We start from the raw sequence: 11,770 nt of genomic DNA, 5'->3' as shown, positions 1-11,770 counted from the left end.
TGTTGATTCTTCCTACCCAGGAGCAGGGGATATCTTTCCATTTTTTTATATCCTCTTCGATTTCTTTTTTCAGAGTGCTGTAGTTTTCAGTGTAGAGATCTTTTGTTTCTTTTGTTAGATTGATTCCTAGATACTTCATTTTTTTGGATGCTATTGTAAAAGGAATTTTTTCCCTTATTTCTCTTTCTGTCTGTCTGTTATTTGTGTATAGAAAGGCTATTGATTTTTGGGTATTCACCTTGTATCCAGATACTTTACTGAATCTAAACAGCTTTTAGTTTTAAGCACCATAAGCACACAGCAGCACAACTGTGACAATGTCTGCCAGACACACGAGCTACTTCTACAATTTGTTTGCATCTGTAAATGTTCGAAATGTGAGATCTCTTCATATCTGTGAAATATCGCAACACGAATGATTGTAAACTGGGGACTTCCACTACGCTAAAACAAGTTTGAACTATTTATTCCTAGAATTTCCTATGTAGTAATTTTAGACCTTTGCTCACAGCGAGTAACTACATAGGGAGACGGTGAGAGTGCGGGTGGGGGGGTCACTGTACTTTGTGGAAGTCGATCAAAAAGTGAGCTGATAGAAGATGGTGCTTTCAGAGCACAACAGGCAGGCTTGGTTTAAGTTTGTGCTGAGAGTTATGTGCAGTTCCCAGGTGCAGTTTAGATGTGGTGCATTTGAGCTTGCTTCACAAACAGAGGTAGAGGCCCTCTGGCAAATATCCTTAGCAGTTTAGTTCTGTTCTTATATTTGCTTTTTTTTTTGGTACTGGGAATTGAACTCGGGTCCTTGTGCTTGCGAGGCAGGTGGCGGAACCACTGAGCTAAACCCCAGCCCTTATCTTTCTTATCTTTGCATTCTTAACAAGGAGATTTGTTTAAAGCCCAAACTGCCACTCTCTGCCTTTCAGCACAAAAACTTCCCATTGGGCTCCTCTGCCCGTCTTACTCTGCCCGCCGAATATTCCCAAGCACCTGGGCTGTGCACTCACAGGGTCCAGTGTGGGTGAGCCTGCCCTCAGCTCCTGCACACTCCCCCACTCGGGTAGCCTGACTTACAGCCGTATGGGGCGGTGCCTCCCGGGCACCCTCATCCCAAGGCACAGTGTGTCTCGGTGGTGGCCGACACCCAAGCTGTACACATCACACACAGCTGTGTGTGTACAAATACACTCCGCACAAGTAGATGGTGGCATGTAAGGAGGATCTGGGAGCATAAGCTAGGCGGGTGCTGAGCCTGTGACGGCACCATTGGCTGGCTTGGGATCATCCGTGTGGGTTGTCCTATGTCTGAATATGGTCTCTATGCAGGAACTCACGGAGTTCTAGGGCCTCAGTGACGCCCAGGAACATGAAAATTCCCTTCACCCACAATATTGTTGGCCACTTCTACCTTTTATATATTTGCAGTAATTTGCATTAAAATAGCAGTCTCCTAGGATAGGAATTTCTAATGGTTTAAAATGTCATGAAGGAGGTCTTTCTTTGTCAGCATTCTGAGAGGACACGTTTCCATGGGTCCTTTTCCAAAGGACACACGGTGTCACCAGGTTTTTTGTTTTGTTTTTGCAGTGTTGGGGATTGGACCTAGGGCCTTATGCCTTCCAGGCAAATGCCAGATCACTGAGCCACTTCCCAGCCCTGTGACTTCTGTTTTATCAGAGACCCTCCCAACTCAGCCTTCCTCATCCTGAACTGTCCACCCCCTTTCCAGGCCACTGTTTGTGGGGAGGATCAGGCTAAGCCTGGCAGGCTGGCTTCTTGTCTCAGATTTATAGAGGAGACTGAAGCTTAGGTGTTCTTCCCAAGGCCAGGACTGACTCAGCCCCGGCCTGGGCAGTGGACTCAGGGAAGCCCAGTCTCTTTCCTTAACAGAGGTATTTTATGTAGGTTACATTTGGAGCAGTTTGGTCCCACTGGGTGTGGGGTCAGGTCCTCCAAACTTACCAAGCCCATACTATGCCCCGGCTGGTGGGTGGCCTGAGCCCGAGACCCTGTGTGATCAAGCGCATGAGCAACTGTTGTCTGTATTTCAGAGCGGATCACTCAGGTGCGGACGGACATCTACGTCACCAGCTTTGGCCCGGTGTCAGACACGGAGATGGTAGGTGCCGGGCCGCCCGTGGGACCACTCCACCTGAGCCCGCAGAATGGCAGCAGACCCCTCCTACTCAGGCATTGCCTCCCTGTGCATTAGGAATACACCATCGACGTGTTCTTCAGACAGAGCTGGAAGGACGAGAGGCTGCGGTTCAAGGGGCCAATGCAGCGCCTCCCCCTCAACAACCTGCTGGCCAGTAAGATCTGGACTCCGGACACTTTCTTCCACAACGGGAAGAAATCCATCGCGCACAACATGACCACGCCCAACAAGCTGCTGCGGCTGGAGGACGACGGCACCCTGCTCTACACCATGCGGTGAGCGCCGGCTGGGCCCGGGTGCCCGTGTTCTCAGGGTGGGCGTGACAACTGCATTCCGTGTGTGTGTGTGTGTGTGTGTGTGTGTGTGTGTGTCTGTGCCTGAGTCCTGTGACCACTGCATGCCCATGCGTATGTAGACTTTCCCTTGGCTGCTGTAGAAACAGAGGCCTTGGTTACCTATACTTTTTCCTATTCAAGTTCAAGAGCATTTCTGGAATTAGTGAGCCAGATGGTGAAAGATAGGGAAAACTTACTTTATAAAAATTTTAGTCAGAAAACTGAAAAGAAACCTCTTTGTTTCAGTTGCACAATTCTTTCAATTTTTAAAAAGGCCATTTTCATACCTTTCGAGTACATTTCAATGCTGAGGTTAAATTTTAGTATTTCTAATCTAAAATATTCATTAGTCAGTTTTTGTCTGAATTATTCACTGTCCTTTAATAAATCGATAAATTGACCAAGGAGAAAGGCTCCTTTATAGCTTTTCAAAGTTTTCACTGGTGGGCTTAAGTAGGCTTCAGAAAATATTTTCAAAATTATTTAAAAACCCACTAACATCAAGTCAAAAAAAAGCACGTGCTCTTATGTTGATATTCATGTAATTTCTCTTACTACAGTTTTTCACGGTACATTTTATATTTCAAAGAAGAAATCAAAATGGAAATAATATTAATGCTTTCATGTTTGGAGGCTGTGTTTTCTAACATACGTCCAGGCTTGACTTTTCTCATAACAACTCAGGTAGGAGCTCAGATGAGTCAGCCTGTCCCAGTGCAGCACTGCACTGTCTCCTTGTGCCGTGTTTCCTACATTGAACCTTGGTGTGTTTTCCCCATGGACTAATGCGTCACTGTGGGCATGGGTGCCTTGGGCTGAGCCCTCTCCAGGCAGAGAATTCTGCTAGAAAGCAGGGAGATGGTGCTTGAGTTGAAAATACCATCTTGGCTGTTGTCCTGGGAAAGGAAGGGTGTGGAGAAACCTTGTGTGATCTCAGCCCTGTGAGCAGGTGTGAGACAGGCTAAGGTCTTGAAGCTTCCTAGGGGGCCACAGAGGGTTGGGATGAGGGACTGGATGCAGTTACTGTGAGACTGAATGTGTTTGGTTCATAGAATAAAAATACTCTGAGTCCCCAGTGGATTAGCCTAAAACATGGAATGTGAAGCATGCGGTTTTATTTCTAGAAGGAAAAGGAACGCTAGCTCTAGTGCACCACTGCTGCAGGATCACTGTTTAGACTGCAGAGAACGGAGGCTGTGGGTAGAGCTCAGCAATACAGCGCTTGTCTAACATGCTTGAGGCTCTGGGTTCAGTCACCAGGACTGTGAAACAAAACACAAAAACTACTAGGGAGGAGGGAGGAGGGAGGTCTCCACCAGATACCACTTAACAGGCACAGACATGAACTTCTTCAGTCCCCACCCCTGCCGGACAGGTGACATCATGACTGTGAACATCCAGAGAGCGAAGCTCAGTGACATTTCCTACTTAGCCAGGATCCCACAACTAGCCAAGGGGCAGCAGGACCTGGAGCTCAGGTCTAAGCAGTGTCCTGCTGGACCCATCACACCTGGGAGGGACTGTGTGGTGCAGACACAGGGGAGCCTTCTTAATGCCCTCTCTGTGTCATGCCCAGAAGGAAGCCCGTGAGAGGTGAGAATGAGAGGAGTTTGCTGGCAGTGATGGGCGACTGCTTGTGCTAATGAGCTGCAAAGATGATAATGAGTTTTCTTCTTCCATCATATACAGCATTTGGAAAGTGAAAGGGTTGCTTTTCAAAATGTTATGAATGTTAATGTGATGGAGCTATAGCTATAAGGCAGTGGCATTTTATTGATTTAGCAGAGATGTTGAAATGGCAACACAAACCACCGGAGAAACAGCAATCACAGGGTGAGTGGTGTTCGGATCCATACCCCATCGCGGGTACCTTGGTGGCACTGCCGTTCTGTGCAGCCATGGGCCACTCTGGCGCTACTTTGGATCTTAAGTGTCCCCACAGACTCATGTGACAAAGGCACGTTCCCCACAGTGGTGCCCCTGCGGCCCACTGGGGTGTCTAGCTCATCAGTGGTGTGCCCTTGAAGTAGACTGTGGACCCCAGTTTGTCCCTTTTTATCTCTCTTGCCCCCTGGCCATGAGATAAGCTGTCACACATCTGTAGCCATGATGTCTTGACTCCTCACACAGTTACAACAGTGAAGCCAGCTGCCCACAGACTTGAAATCTCCGAAAGTGTGACCTTGAAAATCCTTTTCTCTGTAAGTTTTACCTCAGATATTTGTTACAATAACAGAAAACTAACACCTTATAAGCCAATGTATACCCTGATCCAGTGATTATTAGGTGCTGTCTATGTTAAGGAAATCTCTAGGAAAAGTGAACTAACTGTCTTCAGGCACAAAAGTGTCTATCGTGATGTTATACTTATGATACCAAACATTGAAAGAAATATAAAAAAATGGTAATATTTTCAAATAAACTTGGGTTTTTTTTTTTAACTTTGTACCAATTAAAAAGGTGGAGGTACATCATTTAGAACTAGGGTTTAACCTTGGAGAAACATCTGGAGGTGCTTAAACATATTATAGTCACTGTTTCTAGAAAATAACTTCTAGGACAAGCTTAAAAGGTAAAAACAAAAGTAACTCTAAAGAAGTGATTGTACTAGATAGAATTTTTAATGTGAGATGCCCACCAAGTCCCAGAAGTCCTTTGGATTAACGTTGAAAGCTACACACACTGAGCTGCTGGACCTCTTCCTTCAGATGACTCAGAAAACATCAGGAGCATTAGGCGGCTGATGCCATTTGCTCCCCCCACCCGAAGTCTGGCAAACAGCCTTTGGCACTTCCTGGACCTAATCAATACTGGTTTTCAAGAGATTCTTGCTACCAATGGGTCATTTTTAATAAGATCTGAAGATAACATCTGTGTTTGCTCAGGGTAAGCTTGATGCTAACCTCAAGCATTTCCCACTGGGTTCTCAGAGAGATGATGCTTGGGATTGAAGAATGGCTGGGTGGAGGAGCACAGGACCTTCGGATATCCCTAAACCACCAAGAAGGCATCCCTGTACACCCACTGTGAGCTCAACACGCCAGTTCATGCACCGGACCTCCTGAACACCCTGGCTCAGCAGCACAGGGACTGTGGTATCCTTATTTCCCAGGCAGTTGTGTGGCTGCTGCTGCAGCTGCTTAGCCTTCCACAAGAGGATCAGACTGCATTTCACGGTCCAGGGAAAGGGTTAAATCCAGTATTTCAAGTGCAGTTTCTACTGAATGCCAGTCAATTTCACATCATGGTAAAGTCAAAATGTTGTCAGTCAATCCATCAGAAGTTGAGAGCATCTGCTGAAACACTTTCTTCTGGCAGAGTCTGAGGAAGCAGTGATTATTTCACACAGATACTCCTGGCCGGGTCACTTCCACAGGTGCCTCAACACCCACCCTCCCCATAGCCAGCCCTCCTCTCTAGGGGTGGAAAGGAAGAGCTGCTGACCCCACAGATGGGCTTCAGTCACCCATATCTCCATTGCATAGAACACGCGGCATGAAGTAAAGTAAAGCAGGTCATAGGTGGATGGATGACTGTCACCTTGGTCAGCATTCATAATCACTTTTGTTCTGAGTACAACGACTGGTAATGTGTGCATAGCAGTTGGTCCCCAGTTCTCCACCAGAAAAGCTCCCACAGGGCGATGTGACCACGTGTCTCAGGGAGCGAGCCAGATCTTGTGAGACACTGGCATGTCTGAGCACCTGGCCCAGGAGACAGCGGCAGTCTTTATCTGCCTGTGTCCCACTCTCCAGTGCCATCGCGTGCCATAGGGGATATTTCCCAACATCGGGCCCTGGTGTGAGAGCGAGTCCCTGCTTGGCCTGAAGGAATGTCAGCTCTTCTGTACCTGGGACATGTTACCTGACGTCCACAACTTACGGGAGGCTGAATTTGGCTCTGATCTCAGAGGATCAGCCCACAGCCTGCTGGCTACAAGGCAGGCACACTGGTGGATGGGTGTAGAGGAGCAAGGCTGCTCTTACTTCATGGCAGCAGAGAGACTGAGCAGGAAAACAACGCCAGAGAAGAAGGGGCCAGGGGCCAGATACAGACCTCTAGGTCAGTCCTCTGTGACCACCACAAACCTTTACTAATCCCTAGAGGGCTCCCAAGCCAGGGAAGGTGACAGCTGAGCTGAACTGTCACAGAAGGGCAGGACGCCACAACTGGCAAGCAAGGACTTCGTGGAAGGCAGGCGCTGCTGGAACCACGTTTCTCCGATCCCGGGAAACCTGGTGGCTCCTCTACATCCCATCCCTTTCTCCAGGCCCGTGACAGAGAGGGCTGGGAGCACATCTTAGAGCGTCACTGTATCAGTCAGTGCTCACTAGAGGGACAGGTTTAATATAAGATGTACGAATACTAAGGATTTACGAGGTGGGCCACCTGCAGTCAGGTGTGGAAGAGCACAAAAGGGCTGTCTGCGAGCTGGAGCTCCAAAGCATGCAGGCCAGTCAGAAGCCTGGAGCTCACTGTCCGGTCCTGTTTTGAGTGTGTGTCAGGAGGCCCAAGGGTCTGCAGTATAGGGCTGAGGGAAGTCTGTGCTGGAAGCAGGAGAGGGACGTGTGAGGAGAGGTAGAAACCACCCTTCCTTCTTTGTACTTCTTTAATTCCATCCAGACTACAAGCCCGTCAGTTGGTGCCACGCACACCCAGGGTGGGTCTCCTGACCTCATTAAATCCACTCAGCCAAGCACTATGCGGATCCGATCAATTGGACATTTCTTACTCGAGCTGACGCAACAGTTAACTATCGCAGCTGCCAATTTCCCCAGGGCAGCTGAACACGCAGCACGGAGTAAGTCTGGGCACACCGTGTGGAGCACGGAGCGCCACTCCGCCTCTTCTCCCTTGCACGGTGCGTTGTCCCTGTGCTGCCTCACTCTGAGGAAGGCAGATCGTGCGACTGTGTACGCTCCACTTAAATCTCAGCACGAAGGGCGAAGCTTCCGCTCTGAACTGAGGAAATACGCAGTCAAAACGTGGATGGACTTTGGGGTTAGGCTGCCTTGAGTTCAAATTCTCAATGTGGGTTAGTAGTCAGGAGTCCTTGATCATTTTACATTCATCTCTTAGAGCCAGTTTTTCTTGTTGTTGTTTTGTTTTTTTTCATTCTTTCAATGCAGTAGAGCCGTGATTTCCAAGACTCATTTTGAGAACTACACTAAATACACATATTTCTTGATTGGCCACTGGAGGGCAGAATGGTCACATTTTTGTTTGATGACTGGCTCCACTCCTTAAGGTATCATATTTACTTTAAGGAAATTTTATGGATCTTGGAGTTGAAGGAAACGATACATATATACATAGCAGTTTTAACTAGATACCGAATGGGTGCATACAGATACTTTCATATATGTGCATACCTATACATACCAGTGTCTAATTAAAAACTGCTTTTACTAACCAGCAGATCTACTTTTGATTTTTAAGTAGATACCGATTCTCAAATGAAAAGATATAAAACGTACCTAAAAATCATAAAGAATATCAAGAAAGACTCAGTATTAATCTCTGAGTGTGTATCATGCATGTGTTTGTGTGCACACAAATAAACATATTTCTGTGCACAAACACATGATCTGTGTTTTTAAGTAGTCTCATTTGTTGAACGCTTGAAGATAGCTTTATAAAATAAAATATATAGACAACATTTTCTTTGTCTTAACGGTTGTTCTAAAACTTCCTATAGGTCCTCATTCTCTATAACAAAAGTTCGGTTATTTTCATTTTTCCTGTGTGATAAATACCATTGTGATGCTAGCACATAAATATTTGCTTTGGACAAATTCCAAGAATCAAACAAAAGACAGTTATTTTGATATAAATTTTCAGCTAATTCTCTGGCAAATTTGTACCAGCTCCAGCTCCACCAACAGTGGGTGTAGGCATCGTCTCCGCTGCTTCTCCCTGATACTTTATCCGTGAACATGAACCTCAGCCCATTTCCTTAGTGAGCTGCATCTAGCTACAGTCTGTGGTAACAACGTGCACAACAGTAACTCGCCTCGTGGATCTAGAGCTTCCCACGGGGACACGAGATCCCCGAGTTCCCTTGTTACTGATTCATTTAAAGCAAGAGGCACCGGGATGCCCTCAGCGCGGTGCCGTTCCCCACTCGCCCTCATCTCTGCCATGGGCCCCCCAGACTTCTTCTCCCAGAGCGGCCCTTGAGTCTGTCTGCCCCAGTATGCAGTGCCTGGCTTGGCTCTCCCTCCGCTGGGCTTCTTCTTGGCGCTGTGCATCGGTCTGGAAATCAGTCAGCTCCCATGGGTTTGGCCACCTTTGATTCAGGCCAAGTCACATTGAAATTATTCTAAAATTCCATCGGCACTGGATATGCACAGATGATTTCTCGTCGTTATTCCTTAAACAATGTAGTGCAATAATCATGCACACAGTATCTATACTGTGTTAGGAATTAGAAGTTACCCAGGGTTGATTTAAAGTAGGTGGGAGGATGTGGAGAGGCTATATGCAAATTCTACGCCATTTTATACAAGGGACCTGAGCACGTGCAGATTTCGGTGTCCCACAGGGCACCCTGGAACCAGCCTCCTGCAGACACTGGCAGAGGACGGTGCTCCACGTAATCCCAGAGCCTGTCATTCACGTGAACGTAAGGCAGGTCCGTGACGGAGCGGGGAGAATGGATGGAAAGAAAGCACCTTTCCTTAGCCGGCCATCTCCCTGCTCCTCAGACCTAGGTTTGAGGGATTTAGAAGGAGACCCTGGAGTTTCTCTGTCATGGACATGCTCAGTAACCAGGTTTCTGCCAGTTTTATACAGATTCACCTAAATAAACTGTGTGTGCAGGGTACAAATGAGGCATTTTAAATGCACAGTTCTTGTACATTTGGTTGGAAAACATGACCAAAATCTTCTAAGTCTATTGGGAAGGGTCTTCATTCAAAATCCTTGCTACCACTTCAACTTCGTCTCTCCATACTTTTGAACTGTTGTGCACACAACTCACACAGGACCATTGCCCCCTCTGTAACCAGACTGTTGGAGCTAAGGTCCTGGCCCCTCAAAGGGTAGAACCACCCACAGTCCTGGTTAGAGAGAAGCAGGACTCGTGCTCAGCTGGCATCTCGGGCTATTCTGCCCAAGGCCTTCTTAGACCTTCTCAGAGATGGCCACCTATACACAAAGAACCACCTTCAAAGTTCTCAGGTATCTCAGATGGGAGAGAGGGTCCTTGGTGGAAACCCCTGGCTGCTTGAATATCAGTTGGAACTGTCCAGTCTGAGCTGTAGATGGTCAGCCTAGAGACTCACACACAGCATAAGGTCCAGGCAGTCAGTTATGTTTAAATGGAAAGAATCATTTCAGCTGGCCTGCCATGTAGTTTGCAAAAACATATTTGGCCCTTGTTATGTATCAGGTATTTCAGAAATAGAAATTCATTAACTCTGTAAAATATCCTAAGAAACTGGTTCCATCTTTGCTCTGATCATAGATGAGGCCAGTGAAGCAGGTGAAACTTAATGCACAGTAATTCATCCATCAATAAAGCCCTTACGTCCAAACCCACCTGCCTGTCCCTATTTTAATATAACATCTGATGAACCCACAACAGGAAGCTGGGCAGTCTCTTCAGCCAGCAGGGCTGACATAACTACCACTGGGTGGCAGCGGGATCACTCACATGGAGGGAAATAGACCTTGCAGGTCAGGAGCACCTTGCTGAAGCCCTGGCTTCACTGCAGCACCCTCAGGGAAAGCACGGTGTCGTGTTTCTGGAGGGTGCTCCTGGGAGACCACAGGAAGCCTGTCCTTACTGGCATCTACCACCCGGGCACTGGACCCAGTGCTGCGACACTTCCACAGGCGGTGGAGAAAGTCCTCCCCTCCGTCCTGCAGAGGGAAGTGAAGCAGCAGCACCAGTGTCCACTGAGAATGTGGCCTTCTACCAGTGGAGACGGTCACCTCATCTCATGCACGCGCTCCGTCCATGAGGTCCCGGAGTCAGAGATGACCCTAAGCAGCAGCCAAGTGCACAGGGAGTAGGAAGTTCAGAGCCCTTGTCTCACCAGAGCATGGCTAATGCAGCGGACCTTTCTAGATTTACCCCCAAATAAGTAGGCATTCGCTTGACGTTGGTGGAGGGGGAGACTTGCAGAGTCCTCCAGGCCGGAAATGCTTCCTGGGCAGCCTGGAAGCTTGAGATTTTTGTCAGCGTGTTTTTTGGGGGTTTTTTTTCCCCTGTAATTGTGCTGTTGGATACAGTATCCACTAGACATGTATGATATTAAAAAATTCAATTTAAAGCAAGTTAATACTCAGTCCACAGGTTAGTAGCCATATTTTAAGCAGTCAGTAGCCAGATGTATATGGTTGCTTCCACATGGGACAGCACACACTGATGTCACCACACGTCTGTTTGCAAATCCACCCTGATCTCAGAGTCAGCAGTCCTGCTTCAAGGTCCTAGTTTTCCTGTACAGACCCCTTGTCCTAGTTAAACACCCCCTACACACACACACACACACACACACAGAACAGCAGTCACCAGCTATAGCTGGCAGTGTCACACAGGAAGACACCAAGAGTTGATCAGAAGGCCAAAGGAATCTTTCAGCTGGACTGAAGTTTCACAATATTTTGATGAAAGTTAATTCATCAGTGTCACAAACTTTTTATGATGGTGATTAAAGTATTTAGAAATGCGAATGATTAAATATAAGTATTAAGAACTACATAATATACATTACTGCTGAACTTTGCTTCTTACAATGGAAGCTAGTTGCCCCCATGCTTTCCATAGAATTAATAAAGTCAGTGAATATATACTTTTAAATATAAATAGAATTGTTATCACCCATTAGCATTAAGACATGGAGAAGACAGAAAATATGGGTAGACTAAAGGAGGCGTTCTTGTACTATGAAAGGTCAGGAAGTGCTTCTCTGAAAACCTGCTTGGCCTCCATGGTGGCAAGGACACAGTGGCATCAGCCACGCTAGAGGGGGGTTGCTTGAGTGTCTTTCAGGAGGTGAGTGAAGTGCATCCTTGTGCACTGAGTTTGGAGTTGAGGGATCTGCTGCCTTGTGGGGAAAGGAAGCAATGGCCTAGATGGCTGGATAGTTTTATTTGAATTATTTTCACATTTGATGACTTTTTCCAATCTTTTAGTGAAATCCTTTAGAAAAAGTTTGGCTACGGTTGATTCCTTCACCTCCAGAATGTCTCTTTGGTTCTTTCTCTAACTTCTATCTCTCTGTTTTCTGTATTTGTTGTTTTCCCCTAGATTTCTATATTGACTTAATAT

At 46.9% G+C, this 11,770-nt stretch overlaps 1 protein-coding gene across 1 annotated transcript in view; it reads left to right on the top strand.

The window, feature by feature from the left end:
* Positions 1-11,770, top strand: part of Gabra5 (gamma-aminobutyric acid type A receptor subunit alpha5) — a 65,440-nt gene that overhangs the window by 19,724 nt on the left and 33,946 nt on the right. Inside the window, exons 4-5 of the mRNA XM_010612932.3 lie at positions 2,049-2,116; positions 2,210-2,430. Of these exons, the coding sequence (XP_010611234.1) occupies positions 2,049-2,116; positions 2,210-2,430 (289 nt within the window). The remainder of the gene's footprint in view (positions 1-2,048; positions 2,117-2,209; positions 2,431-11,770) is intronic.

This window comes from Fukomys damarensis, unplaced genomic scaffold (assembly GCF_012274545.1).
Source record: "Fukomys damarensis isolate Sample0158 unplaced genomic scaffold, DMR_v1.0_HiC HiC_scaffold_7, whole genome shotgun sequence".
NCBI classification, from domain to species: domain Eukaryota; kingdom Metazoa; phylum Chordata; class Mammalia; order Rodentia; family Bathyergidae; genus Fukomys; species Fukomys damarensis.
Note: the sequence above shows the minus strand (reverse complement) of the source record. Positions and strands in the feature narration are given on the sequence as shown.